Below are 22,149 nucleotides of genomic sequence, written 5' to 3' on the forward strand. Positions count from 1 at the left end.
AAATTAGAAAACAGCATACAGAAGAGTGAATTTTAGTTTATTTCATGAATTTGACTTCCGTGGCCTACATATTGTTGAGCTGTGTTAACTAAACATTTATTTTCTATGGTATCGTATGAATTGGCTAGACTTTCATTCGTATTTTTTTCTGATAATAGTATTTACCGTTTGATTCCGCACGATTGGTAACTAGATCTTTTATGTCAATAAAAATATGCCAACTGTGGAAATGTCAGCGTCCTACCGATTTGACAGCAACCAAAGTAAACAAATTTCTTGCCCTGCTTAGGGTCGTGTTTCAGTGTTTTATTCCGTAAAAAAGAGTATCAAAATGATTATGGACAATTCCAAAACCACCAGCAAAACAACACTGCTGAAATTGATGCTTTTACGCGCGTGGAAAGAGCGCTGGACCGACTGCCAATGGGGAATTAATGTGAAAACGGTAAGTGAAAACGCTACGCGTCACTTTGGACCGCTCGCTCGAATTCTTCCAGCAATTGTAGCTGCCTCGGTGTGAGCGTTTTCGGCACGCGAATTTGCAATTTGAGAATGTGCTCACCAACATCTTTATGGATTTCATCTCGCAGCCCTTTTCCGGGGATGCGTATTTCTGTGCCACATGACGAGCCCGGCTCCAGGTTAACGTTGAAGATCCCATTGATGCCACGGATAGACAGCTTACCTCCTCTTATAGCCTTCAGCATCGTAATCTCCTCCGTTGAGTATATATTTAGGCCGTTGCGTCTAAAAAGGTCGGAGTCCTGCACGTGTAGTATAATGTTAACCTGTCGCTGCAGACCAGGAATGCGGACTTTAAAGCGGTCCATATGCTGAGATGCCTTCGGGATGTTGACGGTTAACGTGTAGGTTTTCATAACTATACCCTTCCCATTGCACTTTGGGCACGTTAGCTTATGGGGGGCCTGTTTTGTTCCGTTGCAAAATTTGCAAGGCATCAGAAGATCGCCATTTTCCGTATGGAACACCTGCCTTCCCGTACCGTGGCAAATGCTGCACAGGCCTTCTTCGTTATGCGTCGTTAGGCATCCCTTGAATGTGCAACGATTACACTTTACGCCAATCGGCAATGTAAGTTCCCGTGTTGCACCTTGCACCGATTCTTTGAACGTGACTTTGAGTACGACGTCTTCGTAGTTTAGTTCGTTTACCGTGGTACCGTTGATCGTTGCTACTGACTTCTTGCCGTTCGGTAGTAGCATATGCTTTTGCCTGATATCTCGATACAGAGAAGGATTCAAATCAACGACGAAGTTATCCTGATTTTTCAATTCTTGTACCAATGCTTCATAAGCTTCAGTAATCTGGGAAAATTGCAGTTCTGTGCCGCCTTGGCTGGTAGAAATATTTTGGGTAGTGTTTCTATCCGGATGAAACTGCTTCGCTAGCTGATAATAGGCCTTTTTAATGTCACTGAATGTGGCAGCGCGGCTCACTCCAAGAACTGCGTAGAAATCTTTGACCGGTGACGTGATTCTTTGAGATTTTGATGATGTCTGCGATGATTTGGTAAAATTGGCTTCTGCTGATTTTTCGCCAGGTGGAACAGGAAATTTGTTTCGTTTTCCACCGATCAAGCGAATAAATCCGGACCCAAACCGAAACTTGTCCGCCATACTTACGGACTATGATCGACAAATATAGAGTTTTCTTGTGATTGCTATGATTTGCATGCATATGTGATGCGTGCAGTTAATTGCTTGGTTGAGTTATTTTCATTAATTTACATTTACCGTTTCCTAGATACTCACACGTGGCGTTAGTGGAGATGTGTATAATTTGGCGGATGCCATCATCCAGCAAGCGGTAGTAGGGTCAGGAGCTAATATGGTAAGTATTGCACGCACTTATTCACTGTAAAGCACGATAAAATTATATTTGTCTTGTACTGTTTCAGCTGTTTCTATCTTATTTGAAACATTCACTTTGCGCCCATCTGATATCCCATGCAACTGTGCTCAATCGCATTGCCAAGTACGAGCAGTTCAACAAACACCACTGTCTGATTGCTTTACTCGACTTCCTAAAGTCCATCATAGAAGGAGTGACCTGCCGAGGCAAGCAGGAGGAATCAATTCTCACAAACGCCACAGTTTCGTTGGTGAATTGGTTGTTTCAGATCTACGAATGTATACTGCAGTCGTATGCAGAGAGTCGCACGCTGCAAACCGAAGAACAAGACGTGGTACAGCGCGTGGCCAGTGTGCTCGAACGCATCGCCGAAAGCCCGTTCCTGTTGGGCGTAATCTCAATAGGAAAATTCGAAGATCCAGAACAGTTCATCACGCTACAGAAGCGATTCAATGGTATTAACAATCTCACCATCACCACTGGTTATGTGGCGCACGTGGGAAGCAACCAGAAAAACACCACCGTGACTGATTACATGCGCAAACTCGTTATGCTCGAGGTGGACGGATTGGAGATGAAATTGTTCGATGCGAGCAAAGTGGAACCGATCACGTATAGTTTGCAGCCGATGATTGCCATCGAGGTACTGCTGAACCCTATGTGCGACACGAACCAGTACGCTTCACAGCTCATCAATCTGAAGCGCCTCAAGGGATTCTCGTACGCGAGGCTATACTACGAGATCATGCGTGGGTGTCTGGTTTCGCTCAATAATGTCGAAGGAACGTCGAAAGAGTCGATGCTGTGCGCATTTACGTTCATCAAGGTTCCGCACGTGTTGCGTCAGATTCACACCAAAACCAACGGCAAAGAGCAAAAGGACGAAGCCACAAGCACAAATTATAGTGTCGAGGTTGTGGAAGCTTTCGAAATGCTGCTCCAAGACACCCCGGTGTTAGACTACATGGACATGAAGTGTGCGTGCAACGTTGTCGAATGCTTGCTGAAGGAGATGGTGAAGAATAATCTGGTGACAGAAACGCAGCAGAAACATTTCGTTGCGCTGCGTGAGCCGGCCACGCTGAGTCTTCAGAAACTCGAATCAAGCAACGCCCAACTTACGCTGATGCTAAAGTTTGTATTTCGAGTTGAATCGCCTTTGGTGGGAATACTGAAAGCGCTCAGTACCGATCACAGCAAAGTGCAAGATGCACTGTTGGCCATGCTCTGCCAGGTGCTTACGGGTAACAGTCTCGATTTGGTACTTTCTGTGGCATCGGTTGAGGGCAAGTTTAAAGCATTCATTTCGGGCTTGCTCAAGTGCAACGATTACGCCAAACAAGCGACCAGTGTGGAGATGGGCAAGGCGAGCACCACCCGTGGGGCATTGTTCGATGTTACCTTCATGATATTGGCTTGCATCGCTCAGAGCTACGGTTCGGATGTCATTCTAGCCGAGAATGGAAATAGTTTCTTCGAGAAATGGGTGCGCGATTTCATGGTGGAACGGAAGAAAAGCAAATCTCCTATGACCATGGTTAAGCAGGCTGACCCTATGGTGCTGGAGGAGCTGATAATGGCTCTTAATAACACTGAAGGCGGTGGGTTAAAGGCATGCAATTTACGTTGGGAAGACATCTGCTACACTATCCCGGCCCTGCTGCACCAGGTGTTGATGGCTTGGGAAAACGAAACACTTTCTCCTGTGGAGATAAAAAAGATGCTCGACGGACTGAAGGCGCAATTTTGTTCGTTTGCAGTTTGTGCCTCGTCGTGGCTGTGCGCCTACATGCTGATGGTACGTCAAGACGAGCAGGTGAAGCCGATGAACATGGTACAACAGCTATGCAGTGCCCTTTCGGGACCACAGGCTGACGAATGGCAACAGCAGGATTACTGTAAGGAGCGGTTTGGGTTGATGGGACAAATAATACGCCGTATGCAGCAGGAGCTACAGCGTATGCCTCAGATCAACCCAAAGCTGCGTGCCCTCTTTCCTAGCCAGCACATGGTCTCGCATTTATCGTTCGAAGAACAGTTTGAGGAAGCGTGGAAAGCGATCGCCGAACGTGGTTGGCTTCCGGTTGAAACAACGTTCCTGCTCGACACGCTGCTCCAGTCGTGCGGCCCTGTTTGGTTGGTCGAGAAGCTAATTGCGAAACTGTTTTTATGCAAGTACATTCGAGACCTGAACAAAACAATGGGTGTGATCTTTGCCATCATGCACCTAGACATCGAACGATGCACGATCGCGCTGCTTTCTCAACTTATTCCAATGATGTTGCTCAACAAACAGCAGTACGTATATCTGAGTCGAAGTTTATTAAATTTCATTACATGTAGAGTATTGTATTTCATTTAAATTGATATTTTTCCTCTCGCTTCAGATTGCCTGAGATCGTCGATCCACAATCCCGTGTGTTGGCAAAACTCTGCGTCTACTGCATCATTGTGACCATGGAGATGTCGATGACTTCGTCCAAAAAGCGCACACGCGGCGGAACAGCTACCGATGCTGACACCGATATTGATTCGATGTGCACCAGCGCTAAGCTCCGTAAGATTGATCTCGACGGCATGGGTGTTGTCGGTTGCGATGGTGGCAGTAACGAGTTTGCGCTCGAAAGTGCAATGGAATCGGCAGCTAGCTGGGATACGGCCGCAATCACCAGCCTGAAAGAACCGCTGCAGGGCTGCCTACAAATGCTGTTTCGCACGTTCACGCAACACATCACCACGGACGAGCTTTCGCCGAAGGTGTACTTTGTGTTCCAGTTCCTATCGCTGCTGGTCGAGAGTGGACGGGAGCGAATCATGTGCGTGCTGAAGTTAGTTCCGAACGGATTGGTGCAGAATCTGCTGAAAATCAATGCAACCGACGAGATGACGGTAGGACTCATTCTAAGGTAAGTTATAGAGGGTTAAAGTTTTTTGTGCTTACATTTAATTTCAATTCATATGATTTACAAAGTCTACAATGCGGTTGCAAAAGAGCTCGTGTTGCTGCATTTTTTATGTAAATTACTGTGTGCAGTAGCGTGCGATTTAGTTACCCAATAATTTCATTTACTCACTCTCAATCAAATCACCTACTATTATCATTGTTCATTACCTTTGGCACCAGCGGGTCCTTAAGAAATGCTAACTGTGTCATTGCATTGGATGATTATTTAATGCCATAAGTTGCATTCCATTCGGGTTGGATTAGATTTTGCCCAAACCAATCCCACATTCAGTACGATGGCATTCTTCGACGGGACAACGAAAGTTTGGCATGGTCCTCCGACACCACCACTGTACAATCCTGCCCAAGGGCTCGGTGAGCTGTTGCATCGAATACTGCAGCGAACACCGACCCGAATCGCGCAAATCAGCGTTGAGGGTTCACGCTTTGTGACGTACCACCAGATGCACCTTTGGAGTGTACGTTTTGCCCAATCCCTAACCGGTCCATGTGGTCTGAGTCGGGGCGATTTGGTAACGGTCGTCGCAAGGAACGGCACACAACTGGCCGCCGTCGTGTTCGGGTGTTTCATGGCTGCCATTCCACTTAACACGTTGGATCCATCCTTTCGGGTGGAGGATTACGAGCATATGTTGCGAACGGTAGAGCCGAAAGCGGTCATTTGCGATAATGAACTGGTGCCAGTGCTTGAGCAGGCCTTCGAAGCGGCTAAAATTTCCCCGCAGCTCATTGTGATCGGAAAACGCCTAAACGGTTATCCTACGGTGGATGATTTCCTCCTGCCAAATGGGCTTGAGATGACTTATGCGTGAGTATTGCATTGCATTAGTTTGGATCGACCGTGGTAAAGTACAATAGAACCACTTTTAGCCCACAACACATCGAAGATCCTGAGAACGAGTTGGCCATCGTACTGTGTTCCTCAGGCACCACGGGCCGTTCGAAAGGCGTGTGTTTGTCGCACGCAATCTGCATTGCTCACACTGCGAACCTGTGGAAAGCGAGCGATCTGGAACGGGTGCTGTGTTTTAGCTCCCTGTACTGGGTGTCCGGATTGGGTGTACTGTTGACCGCTACCATGGCAGGTGCGACAAGAATAATCACACGGGAAAGCTTCAACGCCCGACTATCGATCGATCTGGTGGAACAATATCGCATCACTACGCTTTTCATACCGCCGGCTCAGGGTTTGGCTATGCTGGCCGATTCGACCATTGGGATGGCCGATTTTTCCAGTCTTCAGCTGATACTCTGCGGAGGCGGTCCAGTGTCGGCGGAGTTAAAAGGTTCCTTTGAGAGGTATCTCTCGAAAGAGGGAAAGTTCATCGTGGGCTATGGACTTTCGGAACTCGGTGGTGGAGGTTTTGCCACGGGGCAACACTACAAACCTGGTGCCATAGGAACTCCGAATGCCGGAATGGCCGTAAAAGTTGTGAACGATGCTGGAGAACCGGTCGATGCGGACGTCGAGGGTGAATTGCTGTTGAAAGGACAGTACGTGTTTCTGCAGTATTACGGGAACCCATCGGAAACGGCTGAAATGCTTGACCCCGATGGGTGGCTTCACACCGGGGACATTGCGCGTTTCGACGACGATGGAGTGTTTTTTGTGGTGGATCGGAAAAAGGACATCATTAAATATGCGGGATTTCAAATTTCACCGACCGAACTCGAGCAGATCATTATGCAGCAATTTGGAGGACGTCTGCTGTTGGTTTGTGTTACGGGCATACCGGTTCCCGGGAACGACCTGCCAGTGGCTCTAGCCGTTCGTCTGCCGGATGTGAAAGCGGTTGGTGGGCAGGAGATTGTTGATGGTTTGGCGGAAGTGGTGGCTGATTTTAAGCAGCTGCGAGGAGGAGTATTTTTCGTCGAAAGCCTGCCAATGACGCCATCTGGTAAAATTATTCGCAGACGATGTAAAGACTTGGCCATTGCATTGTTCAATCAGACAGCAGAATCGGAACCATGAACAGGATGTATTGATTTTCTTGCAAGTTCGTTAGGAATGGGAAATGTACGGAATGCGACCAACGAAACGAATTCTGTGGTGCAGCATTGAATTTTTAATCAGCAAATTGGTTGACAGCAAGCAACTCGACGTTGTAGGAAATTTGTCTCCAAAGCACTACTGGCTTAGGATCGATAGTGTCATTTAGAATGGTTCATTTCTTCTCAAGCTACTAATAGTGGTAGAATTAGAATGCACAAGTTACCGGAGTGTGGAAAGAGTAAAATAAAAAATAAGGATATAATATATTACTATTCAACAAATTTCTTTTGCATTGACGGTGCTGAGGTTGACCTTAAATCATGTTACCATTAGATATTGTCAATTTTGCTCGATTGTTGTACATTGTGTTATAATTATATGTATTATTGTTCCAATTACAGACTATACGATCTCAACACCAGCAGTGGTCGTCAGTTTGCAATGTCAGACATTTCTCTCCTGCGCAACATTCAAATGCGAAAGGACAGTATTAAGCTGTAGTAGCATTATAACGACACAACGGGAACCGTGCTTTTCCGTTCATTGATTGTACAATAAATTCTAGCATACTGAACGTCATGACACACCCATTAGAACCATCATGATGTAACGTATATTTATCATTTTGTAAATTCTATGCAATGAATCTGTGAATAAGGCACGCCGTTTCAGAAGCTAGTTTGGTACTTGCGAGTGTTCTGTGGACTTTCAGTGCTACTGGCATCGCTCCCGGTGCTTATCATGCTGATGCTTTGGCGCAATCGCGCCTGTTCCACCGGGGATGATGATTCCATGCGATGCATTTGTATCTGTTCGTTGACTGCAGCTGCCTGCCGGTGCATGTGTTTCCGCAACTGCCAGTATCCTACACCGATAGCGCCAGCAAATACGGCGATAGCTCCGATGACCATACCACTGATCGAGGCCGCTGAAAGTGACTCCCCACTCGGTTCGTTGGGTGCCAAGTTTTCGTTGCGATCGTGCAGTGTGATGCTAAAAATGTGCTCCGTCGGGTGTCCTTCAATCTTTCCCGCGCAAATCCACTGGCCAAAGTCGTCCGCGTGCACGGAAGCGATCACAAGCGAACACGAACCCTTCGCAAGATCGTGATTCGGATTGGAGTAGAACCGCTCGAGAACGGGCCGGTCGGTGGTTACGTTTTCATTCAGACTGAACGCAAGTCCGGTGGGAGTCACAAACCGACAGTATTGCAGCGGCGTTCCACGGGGAATCGAGTCACATCCGAGCAGGGCGGGAAAATCTAGGGTAGCCTCAACCTGATCGACCTGCGAGATCATCTGTGAGGTCGATATGCGCAGCTGGAAAATTGCAGAAACCTCTAGGGCGGAGATGTGTCCGTTTCCCACGTAGCAGTGCCACTGGCCCGCGTGTTCAGCCTCCGAAATGGCGCTAAAAGTGATACCACACTCGCCCATCGTCAGGGAAATGCCGCTGTACCAGTAGTGGCCATCGTTGTGTGCTTCAGTCAGCCTTTCGGAAAGAGAAAAGAACTGTCCTTGCGGCCCTCGGAACCAGCAGTAGTCGATGGGTTTGTTGGCGTTGCACAGCAGCGATGTCGTCGATCCGTTTAGCGCCGTCACCATGTCGTCTAGCCCGATGATCGATAACGGTGGGCTTATGTCCGAGTTATCTACAACCGCACCGGACACCTTGGTGATGGAGTCATCGCCGTATCCAAGCAGGCACTTCCATGTGCCCTTGTCGAGTCCGTCCGGGTTGAGGATTTCGAGGCCGCATTCGTTACGCTCGAATCCGCTACCGAGGTAGCCGTATCGGGTCGTACCGATACCAGGGATGACGTTCAGCCCGAAACCGTCCGCAAGGCGCTCGAAGCGACAGAATTTTAGCATAAGCTTGGTGTTGAGCAGGTTGCACGAAAGCACGTGGTAGTCTAGATCCTTGTGAACATCCGTCACGATGCGCTCCTCTGCGGGAAATCGGAAAGTGTAGAAATTAGCGGGAACATTGCAACGTGACTGGTTGAAATGCGTTTTTGTGGGGTTCGAAATAGCTTTAGCGATTGAACTTTCTTTGGCAATGGCCAATCGCTATCAGCAGCAGTTCAATCAATGCAATCATGTTTACTTCGCGGTGCGAAAGATAAACGAACAAAGCGCAATCGAAAAGCGAAGATTTGAACAGGGCAAATTTCTCACCAAAAAAGGACTCCTCTAAACTACTTTCCAAGGCACACAAAATCTCACCCTTATTCTCGATGTGAATTCCGTACGTCATTTCGCGCATTTGTCCCTGCACGCCGGCAATCACACTCCACACGCCCGCTCCGGTCGGATCGGTGTCGCTCAGTGGCAACTGGCAGTGTTCGTACATCGGTACACTTCCTGCACCCTGTGCCATAGGGCTAGTTCCGGATGGTCCCTGACGTCGAACGAAGCAGTACTCCGTCCGTTCGGGGCTGATTTCGTTCAACGAGCTCACGCTACCACCACCAGTTCCGTCAATTCCAACCTCCGGTACGACCGGACGTTCGATCACATCCACCATTGCGACGCCTCGAATCCGTTCCGTACCACGCACCAGAGTGAGCCTCCAGAATCCTGCGTCTCGTTGGTGCACCGGATTGACGCGAATGCCACAGTCTAGCTCATCGATCCGTCGGGGCAGCTTTACGCGTTGAACGTTACGCCGTGCTTTGACGGGCAGTGGGTCGTTACCGTGTACGTCGATATCGGTTGGGGAACCAGGCTCTCGATACAGACATCGGTCGCCCTCTTGCATCGGTACGAGCAGTCGCAGGTGTATAACTTCTCCCTCGGCCACAGTCACACTTGGTGGGTACACGTACCCATGCTGAATCTCGAAGTTCGTCAGAAGGTTTTGTGCAACAACTTGAGCGACGTGAACTATGGAAATGACGACCAAGCTCCCACTGAGGAAGCACCAAAAGGACACGCACGAAGGATTCATCGGGTTAGCATTGATTCGGATTAATTCGCTGGCACCGGTCACGGGCACAGTACACTCGGTTCAACTGAGTGGCGAATGATAACTGGCCGACAACGCATTGTTCACGGATTGTCTAATCGACCGTTAATCTGGCGGGTTTTGTATATATTCGGATCCAATATCAGAGCACAATGAAATCTGACGTAGAGAAGGTAGCAATCTAATCGCATGTTGTTTCGCAAAAGATCTTTTGTGCGTAAGAACGATTCGTTCGGATGTGTGGAACTGAAATAAATGATTTAAATATTCGTTAACTTTCCATTTGTGGTTCAATATATTTATCATACCAAATCAAGACGGGTTGCCAACGGGGGCTCTCCATGTGGCATACATAAGGAAAACGGGGGTTTTGCACAAAAGGATAAACGAATGCACGCACGTGCACACATGTTCAGTGTGTTAGGATGCTTACGTTCTTTTTCGCAGAAAAAATAACTATCATGATTAAGTCGTTTTCTTCTCATCGTCCTGCCACAACGTACGTTATATCCTTTTGCGGGTGTTTTTCTCCCTATCTCACACTAACGAACGAAACGAATATATTTTTTTCCTTTCTTAATGAATCTGAATTCTCTCCTTGCAACATCCGGCATTCCATCATTATCAACAGGCTATAACGGGAGGTGAATCGTAAACATCTTTCACCATTCGCCGTCGTTAACTTGCTGTCCATTTTCAACATTTAAAAATAAACGTTCGTGCCACGGTCCTTCAGCCTAATTCGTGCCATCGCCCATTCACAAAAGTGACCGTAAACTGATGTAGTTAAATATTCGATGTTAGTATCTTTTTTCCATCATGATTGTGAATCGGTATCGCTGTGTTGTAGCTTGTAATACGGATTTTTCCTTTTAATTTGCTCCTTATATATCAATTAATAGATTTGCTTTCAGTTAACACACATTCATACACAGATTTATATATATATATGTATATATAGAAACAAACATTTGCGTCTTCTAACATACTTTTACCGGTAAAATTCCTCCAGTCCCTCAGTTTGCCTCCGTTAGATCAGTTCCTGTGCGCCTGCTTTCCTTTTTTCACTTTTCTCCTGTTTGCGGTGGTTTATTTTCGTTATTCTTGCCTATGTGTATAAATATATATGTTTATATAAAAATTGGCTTACTCTTGTCAATGTGTGTGTGTTTGTGTACGTGTGCATTTACATGGAATCTGATTTGCTTTGTTTGATCTCGCTTGCCTATTTTGTTATTGCAATGTAGGTAAACACGTATATTGATAGACACCACGTTTCCACGCCCGTTTTGTGCTCGTTTTGCACCATTCGATTTTGGCAGATTGGTACACTATCAGCTATATTTGTTGCATCGCGGGACACACCAAACGGTAGCACCAAACATTTGGCAGGATACTTTTAGGCATATAAAACAGGAAGAGTTACTCGCGGTATCGTTGCAGCTTGTGATAAATTGTGACTCAATATTCTCTTCAGTTAGTATTTTGCGGACGATCTTCCGACCTTCATAAACCATCACAAGCACACGGGATTTGGATGCTTACAAATGTTTGCCAATAACACGGTTATTTTACAAAAATATATGTATATGTTAACATGTACGCTCGTTACAAAATAATGTTTCTATCATCTGGCTGAAATGTTCCAAAAATTGATTTGTGCGTATATTTTGTTTTAACTATTCCAAGACTCCAGTCGTCAGTTGCATGACCCTGCACTCACGCAACAGTCAGCTCCTTCTTCTTTTAAGCATGCTTGTAAATTCTTGGAACTTAATGTTTCTTGTAGAACCCATTGTGGCCTAAATAACACTCTGCCCATTCAGCAATATTCACTATATATGTTTACATTCCAGGTAGCCGTTTTTTTCTGACGCCCAATTCCTAATCAAACACGATCGGTAACAACAACAGCAACAACATAAACGTACATGCACGATCATGGACGTTTGTACCATGCACCCGTTTTTTTGTTAATTCTTTTACGATAATCAAAGCCAAACTGTTGTGGTGTTTCAGAAAGTTTGCTCAGCGCATAAGCAAAGCATAATACGGTGCATTTTCAAATGGAATTGATGAAGCATAGTTTTATAAAAAAAACCTATTAAGTGCCAAACGCAATCAATTGACTTGTAACCTGTTTTAGCAGAACATAAAAAGGCTCTGGATTGGCGGTTTAAAATGCGAATGGCGTAGCATTAAATAAAAGTCAAAGTAAAGGAACAAAAAAGCAGGACCATTTGCACGGTCTTCACCGATTACTCTGATGGAATGGCAAAAGTATCGAACGCCTACATGAATCACACGCATTCACGTAGCCGTCCGCTGATTTCTTATAGCAAAAATATCATAATGGAAAGTACATCAAATACATGGAGCGGGCATGAGATGAGAGAGTGTTATGATGCTGTTCTAAGCATAAGAGAAAAAAGATAAAATAAAACTAGTAGCTCGTTTTACTTGACAAAAGTAGTACAGAAGTGATAGCCTTTTGTAAAATAATACCAACACATCTCATAATTCTTATGCGAACGTAAAAAAGTTTTAATGGGTTTTCGTTGTGGAATTGGGTGAAGCTCAACTAAATCATGACCTCAGGATAGCTACTCTCCTAGAGAAGAGAACGTAAATTTTAGCTTTAAATATCTAAGAATCCCTGTTACTGCTTCTTCTTCTTTTTTATTGATGGCAACACTGATAGACTCCCTCTGATGGAATGAAAACTCACTGCATTGCGCGTGCGGGTAATCATACTCTCCAAGAGTGTACTATATGTGTGTCTCCCTGCCAAACCCTTTTCCGTATAACCCACCACATTGTGCTAATTTGCGCTAGTTGGCAACTGACTGGCACGGCAATTTTGCGCTATTGCGATAAGTTGATGTGCAGTCATTGTTTAGTTTAAATTCTCTGTTTTGTTTGCAAAGCTCGGCCGATTATGCTGGCCATGTTTTATATTTTCTTTTGTGTGTCTATTTGCACCATGAGTACGTTTATTATGTTATCGTTTGGGATACTTTTGCGTACGTTCGTTCGTTCATTGAACAGAAACATTTTCAAGGTCCGTTTGCCATATACCACAGTGGCATTCCAGCATATACGCTCATGCGTATACTTCGACCAAAACGTTCGACCTGATCTCTTCTCGTTTATTGGTTTTTTCCCCTAGCTCTATTTTATTTTTCCTACACTAACCTAATCATCTATGGAGGAGTAAAAATAAAATGGAAAAAGGATACTGCTGATGTTTGTAAGTAAACCACCAGCACGTGCGACGCTTGCTTATAAATATGATTTTTGGGGAACAAAACATGCAAGAGTTGAAAAAGATAAAGTAGAAAAGCGCCATGGACAATTTCAACTGACATATTTGTGACGAACCATGCAACGGTGTTGAAAAAATGCATTAAATTAAGTGCATGTCACTAGCTAAACAAATATGATTAAGCCTTTGTGCTGCGCGTAGTTAGTGGCGTTGGCGCGTTCGCATGTTGGAAGGATTACCCTCACCACACCGTAATTTAAATCATCTAAAGCGATCGTCGTCATCGTTCCATGTGTTTTTGTTGTAATCTCAATTCCAAGTAGCTGAACGCGGATGCAAGTCAAGCACCAAGCAACCACCATAAGAATCAGGCCTGAAGAGAGTATAATTCCGAAAGTTGTACGAATAACTGAACGTGGTATGATTTAGCGGTTACCACTACTAAGCACTGAGGCGCATACTCGGAAGTAGTGCTTTCTTAAATCTACACTAAACATATAAAATAGCGCTAACGACAAATAGGTAAAAACACGTAAAGGTAGCATTTCTTTGCCGACCGAGAAAACGTATCCAACCGAGCCAAACCCAGGATGGACACGGTGGTCTGTAGCTGCCCCTAGCTCCGTGAATGTGAGTTCGCCTTTGCTATGTTCCCATCCTTCCTCCGTGCCTGCTTAGAACAGCCCACAGTCCTTAAGGTTATTCTTGATGATCACATCCGAGACGGCATCGAACACAAACTGAATGTTGCTGGTGTCGGTAGCGCACGTTAGGTGGGTGTAGATTTCTTTCTGATCTTTTCGTCTGTTCAAATTTTCGAACTTCATCCGAATGTAGCTCGATGCTTCCTCGTACGTGTTTGAACCTGCAGAGCAAAATGACAAATTGTTTTGAGTGAACGATAATGCCCAAAAGCACGGAAATCGCTGAAATGTGCCCTTACCGTTATATTCTGGGAAACAAATAGTCAACGGGGATCGGACAATCTTCTCCTCGAACAGGTCCTTCTTGTTCAAGAACAGAATGATGGATGTTTCGACGAACCACTTCGAGTTGCATATGGAATCGAACAGCTTCATCGATTCGATCATACGGTTCATTTCCTCGTCCTCTGCCAGCACCAGATCGTATCCTAAAGAGTTCATTTCATGTGTTAATTGACATTGAAAACCGAATTAATGCATTCAGAAAAATGTCCTTACCTGACAGTGCCACGCAAAAGATGATGGCCGTCACCCCTTCGAAACAATGTATCCATTTCTTTCGCTCCGATCGCTGACCACCTACATCGAACATCCTGCGGAAAGCGGAGGGAAACACATTAATTCATTGCCTTTTTTATTTTGTGAAACCAAAAAACTTACTTGAAATGTATGGACTTAAAGCTAAAGTGCGTCTCGACGATGCCGGTCGTCTTGACGCGCGTCCTTAGCACGTCTTGTTGCGTGGGGATGTAGTTCGGCTGAGAGATCCGGTCCAACGAGTTCAGATAATAGGCGGCCGAATCGTTCAGTTGGTATTCGCGCGAACGGGAGAAGCACAGCTGGACACCGGGATCGGTCCAGAGCTTCTTCATCAGCGAGACAAGCTCCGGCGTCAGCTCGCCCTCTTCGGTGGCCGAGGCGTACGTGAAGAACTGGCGCGCGATATCAGTCTTGCTTGGGTCGGCGAAGTCGATCCGCAACTGCCCCATCGCCCGGATGATCGCCATCAGGCTCTGTATGGTGTTGCTATACACGACCGGCCGGTACTGTTCGCATTCTTCCGTCGAGTAGCCGGTTTCGTGGATGATTTTCATCTGTTTTACGATCGTCGATTTACCCGACTCGCCCGCTCCTGCAATCGAGAACAATAGAAAAAAAAAACCACAAGGGTGGGGGATCGATAAGAACGCAGCATAGAGTGGATGAAAGGAGGACTTAGTAAGTGCATTTTCACGCAAAACTTCTTCCTTCAGGCCTTCTAATTGATGCCTGTCAAGACTCAACCTTGCCTGGACCGTTCTCTATCGAGAAGTCGCTTCGGAAGCATTTAAATGAATTTGATCTCTTTTAGAACGCCTATGTCAAAGGCCACACCAAACAGCGTTGTGTAGGGTCATGCTGGTCAATCTTGCAAGATTGAAGTACCGGTCGATCCAGGGTACCATCGTGGATCTCGGTACCGACAAGAATCTGATGAATCATGCATCGCAAATGAGGCAAATCAAGAACCGTCTTGGCTATCCGTGCTACTCGATGTGATCTTTGGCGCGATGGCAAATAGCAATTGACTTGTGGGGCAAGTAAAGTCCAAGGACTTAACCTGCGCTACCATTGCCATTTTTTACACGCTTATGCTAGCACCGGTTGCAGTTGTTTTGATAATATTTAAACGAGACAAATCCTTGATTTTTTACTATGCAATGATTGATTGACAATACCGCACTACGATAAGGCTATTCAGAATTTGTCACATCACATTGCTTGTTTAACAAACTTCTAGTTTAATTAATGCATGTACTATGCTTAAATATAAACATATTAGATTGAATTTAAACATATTACATTTTAAATGAGGATGTAATTACTCTCAACTATCGTCTATCCTTCTACCAAACTCCACAATGGTGTGTAAATTCGAACGATAAACAACAAAACGTGACAAGAATTAAGTTCGGATATGGACATTGGCGCAAAAAATGTCCACAAATTCGAAATATACCGCTTTATACGCCATTGAAAAACGCCGACCAAGGAAGTGACCATCTTCCGGATTTGCATAAACTTTTTCCGTTTGTAGATGTGTTCCGAACACCCCATTGTGTCGAAAGAAGGGTGTCTTGGGCGTGCTTCCAACGTTTTATTCGACTGCTTTAATGGGAATGACTAGCCAAATAAGATAACGGTGCACAGGGGGCTGTGAGCGAGTAACACAAGTGAGTGATTAATTTACTCTACCACTACCGCGCTGCCATTTTGAGATCAAACGTTAATGGCCATTATGTTAGGAAGAATCGTCGTTACATCCAACAGTACTTCTTTCGTTTACCAAAACATATCCAATATGCTATTTAGTTACTTAGCCAAACCATGTGGTTCAGCTGTATCAACTTTATTTGGCCGGAGATATTTCTAAAATAAAAATCTGACCTCCATTGACTAAAGTTTGCACGTCAACCGGCACCGGAACAATAAAGCAACTTCTGTTTGACAACCATCGCCGTATCTCGCCGACATTATCGCTGCAACTGACTGCAATCGACACATTTATCGCCCACGATTGCTTCTTTATAATTTTGTCAATCTGTCGGTTATACCCCGCAAAGAAGCAAAACACACCATTCCCCGTTTCGGTTTCGTATATCAGCGATCGCATGTTTTTTCTATCGCCGGAACACCGCCTCGCGACGGATGCCCATGTGGGGGATGAAACAACATCCACGGAATGGGGAATCGCGTTAGTTTTCGCTGTATGTCTACACCCTCGGAACACATGTACACGTCCGCCGATTGGGTGGGTGGTGTTGTGTGCCATCGCCTGCCTCTCTGCGCGCGTTCGTTCTCTTTTCCCACCTCGCTCTGCTGGCCTTGCTGAACTTTCATTTTCTGTTGCTATCAATCAAACTGTTACGAGAGAACAGGGCGACATGGTGTTGATGGTGTTTTTATCAAACGTCGGCGATCGCGGCGAAAAAAAAGAAGATAGGAACGCTAGGCTACTGTGAGGCCATACCATTGCAACGAAGTGCGTATGCATTGCTGTACTTGTTCTGTCCCACACGAGCGGATGGTCTAAAGGGCTGAGAAAACACATCGAGACGTCATCGTGGAATTCATGATTTATTTATGCGATATTATGTCCCTCCGCGAATGTGGAACGATCGCGCAATGCGCAAAGGCCACATGTGATCTACATTCAGAAGATCGAATGATTGATCTAACTTTCTTTGGCGTACTAATGCAATGGCACTGCTGGTTGCGCATGCAAGATTGAGGAGATTATGATTTTTTGTCTGTTAGAATAGACATTGAAACCCTTAATCTAGCAAATAATGAACACAACAGTCCATCGACTTGGACTTTCTACAACTAAATGTTTACCATCTGCAAAGATAAACACCATTCTCCTCGAGACGAACGGTGAAAACATTTATACAACCTTTTTTTTTGCCTAATTTTATGATGCGAATGTGCCGATTGCGAAATTCGTGCCGCCCAGCAATATAGTTAGAGCGAAAACATTGCCAGCCATTTTTCGCCAAGTTCAGGAAACAAAAACGAACGCTAGCAGTAGTCGCCGACTGGTTGCTTGCGTAAACCGGCATGCATTTAGATGACCGCACGTGTCCATAACGTGTCACGGATCATTTGCAAAACGTCTGGGCGTCTGAAGAGTAGCTGAGCGAACATTGAGTGAGCAAGAGCATACATTAAAGGTAGCTGGAGGCAAGGAATGTTGTCGAATACAAAGAGAATGGTGAATGTGTGCCTTAATTTCTGGCGGTCACGCATGTTTCCTTTTAATTACTTTCTTTAGTTATAATAGAAATAGAATTGTACTTGCTAGAAGAGAAACCGTTTGTTATATTTTTTGATAAAATGAGGATCTAACGTAACAATGTTGAATCGAAAAAAAACAGATGTAACATCACAACTGTGATAAAGCGATCCAATGGTGAGTATTGAAATATTTTTCCACACACACAGTTCCTTGCTTTAATGACTCACGGTGCTGTACACAATCTGAACCAGCGATTCGAAGTGTAATAAAACAAAACCTCCCAAGAAAAGCCGATGCCGCAATGTAATTACTGATAATTTTTTTTATGCGCGATTTTTTTGCTATTTCTGTTTCACTTCAAACGTGATAATCGCAGGGCGAAAACAGGAACTTTTAATGTGTAAAGGTTGCCCCAGGGTAGCGATCAATGTGCATTGGGGTGATGAATACAAATCGAAAATTTTGAAAATTGCCCTTATGAACGGCTCGCATGGGATGGCGGAATTTAAAGACATGAAAAACCTGCCCACACATTGCGAAGTCACCGAAGAACGAGCATAACAGAATGCACCCACCACCAGTTGAGAAGGGAACGCGCGACCGAGTGAATGAATTGGTACGATTATCGCCGCGTTCCGGGTGGTGATGTCATGTGATGCGACAAACTCCGCTCAGTTCTCAACCCTGAGCTAGTAACTGAAGGAAAAAAACGACCTTTATCGCTGACACACGTATGTTCATATTGGTTTAACAAATATGGTTGGACTTGCGACCGTTTGACGTTATCCTTCCCGCAAAAGGACAAAAAAGAGATCCTTTGGTGATGAATTTTGGGAAATGATACCATTACCAACCACACAGAGGGTAATGTGGGTTCATAAGCTCCAACACTCCTTATCGCCAGAAAGCAAAAAAAAAACTAAGTAATTTGTTGACGCACGCCCTAGGTCACGGTTAGGGGTGTTTTGCGTGTGAATGAAAAATATTTGTAGGTTAATTGAGAACAACAATCAGCGGAGTGGTTCATGTTAGTTCCATTTGAAAAGGCATCCCACCTCTGTCTAAAGGCAATAGAGAAGTAAACTGTACGTAGATTCAAATGCCTTGAATGAAAAAAATAGGAAATGGCCGTAAATTATCTTGCAAACTGAATGTATTCGCATGAATATTGCATACATTCAAGTAAAAATAAAACACTTAGAATACTATGTTAAGAAATGTTTACCGTTGCCTTCAACAATGTAGGTTGCTCAAAAATCAAAATGACAACATTGAATCAGGCTTTGCAATTTGCAAGAGATAAGACCAGTTATTTTTGCATACAAATACCATTTACTGCACATATATCAAACCCTCGGTTGCGGTCGCTTTTTGAATTAGTCATGTTAATTGGTGGCAGATATTATGACGGCAACGAAGGTTTCTCCGCCACTGCGGCCACTATCCCTTTGCAGTTGCTTGCTTGTCGCCTTTGCTTCGGAATGAATGAGTGAGTGAATGAATTTTCTTCATTATTTGTCTAACAATTGGTTGAGCAAACAAGGGAACCCGGCGGTGGAAGGGGTTTCGATGGCGATATCTCCGGAGAGGGATTCCTTCAAAGCGGAAAATATGACTCATCGAAACGCGCTACTTGAACTGGGGGTTATTTGCTGTTCAAAGGCGCCACACACTCGACAACTCATCGGTGGGGTGATAGCAGGAAACAGCATTACTTCACACCGCTAAAAAATTGAACATTTATTAATGTTACGATTTAAAGCCCCCAACGAAACTGCTTTTGTTCTACGCAATTTTAAATCTGATGCAAAAATTTCAAAGTTGTAAAAAGTGAACATAATTAAACATAAAATATATATATTTAATAACGTTTCATCAGACCTCAAAATACGTCGGCTAAGATGGGCAAATTCACAAAACCATTGAACTGCGAAATTAAATTGATGAGGATCACTTTCACCGCAGGGGGGTTTGGCCACCAATTGGTGAGCAAAATTAATTGTGCCCCTTCATTGCGATGCAATTTCGATCAACAGACCATCAAATACCGTGCGAGCTCAGTGGCCGCCGTCCATCGCCAGACCGAAAATAAACTCCTCTATTCGATCCTCGCACCACTTCCAACCCACGCGTTGTTATTAGTTTGGTAATTTCGAATGCGAATTCGCGAAGCCAAATAAAATAAACGATCGCGTTCACTTTTTTTTGTTGCCTCCAACGGCCAAACGCACACAGGTTGATTTCGATTTTCCTTACCGGAATCGAAAACTGTGGACCGGCGCTGCTGCGGGGTTTTTCTATGGCCAATTAAAGACCACGTTTTTCTTCTCTTTGTTCCGGCCGTTTCTGCTTGTGTTGCGTTTTTTTCGTGCTTCAACAACGCAAGATCATGCGATCGATCTTTAGCGATCTGTAGCAACGGTCGTACGTAGATATCATTAGTTCTCGATGGATTTACGTTAGTCTGATTTTGCGTAGCGCTGCTTTTTAGCTGTAATTTCCTTTCGATCGGGACAAAGCACACGATCAAGTACCAACCATCTTCTTACCGCGGAAGTTATGGCGGAGGTAATGAATGTTTCCTATCTTGGCGAGTGTGTGTTTTCTTTTCCTTGCCCGCTTCCGATCTGCTCAGCATCTTTCGTTACGTTTTTTTTTCGGTAGGAATTACAGAACGCTTACGCTACAGGAAATAATGAATGCTATTCATTTGGGTGGTTCGTGGCCAAAGCGAATTCTATTTGGAGTGTTGGCGTTTTTTTGTACCCATAATGCCCTTGTATCTCGCTGTTTGATGTTACCTCCCGCGACCATTATGTTACTAGCTCTCTAGCACCTCTAAGCCAACAGACTCCGACGAACGATTTTTTTCTTTAGCACAGCTTCATTACTCATACTGTTCCCGAGAATTTGTTGCTCCCCTTAATCGGTAGCATTCATCATCTTTATTAAACGGAATGCTTGCCTTTGGCAGCGGAAACCCGCTTTCGGTCAACGGAGTGATGATCACCAGCCCCTGGGGCTCGAGATCACGCGATGATCTTCTCGCCATTTCCGTGCACAATCGAGTGGATTGTTGTGAGAGAAGCGTGCGTCCAGACCACATGCGCCGGGTGCACTTTTCTTCGAGGGAATTGCACACCAATCGGCCCCAGATCGAACCCATCTCGGTGACCTCGAAGGAAAGGAATTCAACTTCGCCACAACTGCGAGACTCGCAGCTCTTTCCCGAAAACCCGTGCTGGAGGATTTTTTTACGGTTTGGCGTTAATAATGGATGTGTAACGAGAGCATATTTACGACCGAGCCCAACCGCTCCCCGATGCTATTTCCGTCCAAAATGGGTAAATGTAAACAAAAGATGCGCTCCGGTCTGTAATGTTTGTGTACAGGTCTGGTAGTTTTTTTCGAAAGTAAAGAGCGTGGGCAGTTGGTCTTTCTTCTCGCACGGTTTATTTTCAGGGCATCATCGCCTTCGAGCGATGGATTGCCTATATATCATGGGCGTTTAGATACACAACATAAATGTCAAAGTTGCGTCTTATTTACCCTACAAATGCACAGAGGAAGCTAATCCCAAGGGATTGTAGCAAAATTATGCCGTCAAAGGAGGCTTTTTGATATGCCAACTTTTCGTCAGCTTCCAGCACGCTTGGATTAAGAAATTAGATCTGTCAATCGTTCGCATTCGCATTCGCTAACAGCCAGCTGGAAGTATTCATTGGTGGCGAAAGCTTCGAAACAAACACACAAAGAAGCATCATCAAAGTGAGCGGGCTCTGTTTTAGACTTCAACCACTGTTCCACTCGACCAAGATGAAATCCGGACATCGTGACCACTTCAACACACGTAGAGAAGGTGTACTCTTAGCATCGGAACGGACGTGGTTGATGGCTCATATGTTGCGCGAACGATTGCGGATTTTTCTAGCATTTCTCCTCCACTTCTGCTAGTCGTCCTGGCGCAGCATATCACGCTAGCCGCTAGCTACGCTCCTTTCACGATCAAGCTCTGGCTGGGGCGTGTGCAAGGCGAGTTTTGGCGTCGCGTTCGTCGATGCTTGACAGTTGCAAGAATGAAACTGACAGACGCGTTCGGAGGGCACGCACGCACGCAAGGGCAGAACCGCGGAGGATCGTAACGGTCGCGGCACGCACCAGAGCATGTGGCCTGTCTGGAGAAGGGAGAAAGCGTAGCGCAAAACGGGAAAAGGGGAGAAAAATGACATTTACCTAACAGCAGCAGCTTCACCTCGCTGGCCGCCCGTTCACCGTCGGCACGCAGGGCTCGGTCGATATTTTTCGACCGCTCGATGGCTTCCTTATCTCTACTCACTGCACAACCCATTTTGATTTGATTTCAACACACTCGGCCCGCGCGCCTGGTTCAACTTCTCGAAGGAAGCGAAAGAAGAAGTAACACACCACCGACACAGCTACAGACGCACCTCGCGCGCACAGACGCACAAACACACGCGTGATCTTCTTCTCGCTTACGCGCTCGCACCGCTTCTTGCACCACTTTTTCTCCTCCGTGCCTTTCCACAATGGAAAGAGAGTCGCGGCGGCTTCTTGTTGTTGTTTTCCTTCCCTTCTGTATTCGGC

General features: G+C 45.3%; 4 protein-coding genes across 4 annotated transcripts; 1 reads left to right on the top strand and 3 right to left on the bottom strand.

Moving 5' to 3' along the window:
- Positions 1 to 331: 331 nt before the first annotated feature.
- On the top strand, positions 332 to 7,360 carry LOC128726695 (mediator of RNA polymerase II transcription subunit 24). The gene is made up of 5 exons (XM_053820517.1): positions 332 to 445; positions 1,765 to 1,851; positions 1,919 to 4,170; positions 4,260 to 4,778; positions 7,232 to 7,360. The coding sequence occupies exons 1-5, from the start codon at positions 332 to 334 to the stop codon at positions 7,329 to 7,331; spliced, it is 3,072 nt and encodes a 1,023-aa protein (XP_053676492.1). The 3' UTR covers positions 7,332 to 7,360.
- On the bottom strand, positions 459 to 1,637 carry LOC128726697 (dnaJ homolog subfamily A member 3, mitochondrial-like). Its single transcript, XM_053820520.1, has one exon. It carries the CDS (start codon positions 1,635 to 1,637, stop codon positions 459 to 461), a length of 1,179 nt encoding a protein of 392 aa, XP_053676495.1.
- A 138-nt stretch (positions 7,361 to 7,498) lies between the features above and the next one.
- Positions 7,499 to 9,779, bottom strand: LOC128724639 (uncharacterized). The gene is made up of 2 exons (XM_053818362.1): positions 9,056 to 9,779; positions 7,499 to 8,778 (listed from the first exon to the last, which is right to left on the bottom strand). Exons 1-2 carry the CDS (start codon positions 9,777 to 9,779, stop codon positions 7,499 to 7,501), a joined length of 2,004 nt encoding a protein of 667 aa, XP_053674337.1.
- A 3,957-nt stretch (positions 9,780 to 13,736) lies between these two features.
- On the bottom strand, positions 13,737 to 21,892 carry LOC128727801 (G protein alpha i subunit). The gene is made up of 5 exons (XM_053821746.1): positions 21,778 to 21,892; positions 14,427 to 14,898; positions 14,265 to 14,359; positions 14,006 to 14,194; positions 13,737 to 13,927 (listed from the first exon to the last, which is right to left on the bottom strand). The coding sequence occupies exons 1-5, from the start codon at positions 21,890 to 21,892 to the stop codon at positions 13,737 to 13,739; spliced, it is 1,062 nt and encodes a 353-aa protein (XP_053677721.1).
- Positions 21,893 to 22,149: the final 257 nt, after the last annotated feature.

This window comes from Anopheles nili, chromosome 3 (genome assembly GCF_943737925.1).
Source record: "Anopheles nili chromosome 3, idAnoNiliSN_F5_01, whole genome shotgun sequence".
NCBI lineage: Eukaryota > Metazoa > Arthropoda > Insecta > Diptera > Culicidae > Anopheles > Anopheles nili.

What these genes read in the sequence shown, in the direction of transcription:
- LOC128726697 (XM_053820520.1), bottom strand. Translation starts at nt 1,637, where the DNA reads ATGGCGGACAAGTTTCGGTTTGGGTCCGGATTTATTCGCTTGATCGGT.
- LOC128727801 (XM_053821746.1), bottom strand. Translation starts at nt 21,892, where the DNA reads ATGGGTTGTGCAGTGAGTAGAGATAAGGAAGCCATCGAGCGGTCGAAA. An exon ending in TTTAAGTCCATACATTTCAA is followed by an intron (nt 14,360 to 14,426) that starts GTAAGTTTTTTG and finishes CGCTTTCCGCAG; the next exon opens with GATGTTCGATGTAGGTGGTC. An exon ending in CTTTTGCGTGGCACTGTCAG is followed by an intron (nt 14,195 to 14,264) that starts GTAAGGACATTT and finishes TGAACTCTTTAG; the next exon opens with GATACGATCTGGTGCTGGCA.
- LOC128724639 (XM_053818362.1), bottom strand. Translation starts at nt 9,779, where the DNA reads ATGAATCCTTCGTGCGTGTCCTTTTGGTGCTTCCTCAGTGGGAGCTTG. An exon ending in AATTCACATCGAGAATAAGG is followed by an intron (nt 8,779 to 9,055) that starts GTGAGATTTTGT and finishes GATTTCCCGCAG; the next exon opens with AGGAGCGCATCGTGACGGAT.
- LOC128726695 (XM_053820517.1), top strand. Translation starts at nt 332, where the DNA reads ATGATTATGGACAATTCCAAAACCACCAGCAAAACAACACTGCTGAAA. An exon ending in GGGGAATTAATGTGAAAACG is followed by an intron (nt 446 to 1,764) that starts GTAAGTGAAAAC and finishes ACCGTTTCCTAG; the next exon opens with ATACTCACACGTGGCGTTAG. An exon ending in ATGTTGCTCAACAAACAGCA is followed by an intron (nt 4,171 to 4,259) that starts GTACGTATATCT and finishes CTCTCGCTTCAG; the next exon opens with ATTGCCTGAGATCGTCGATC.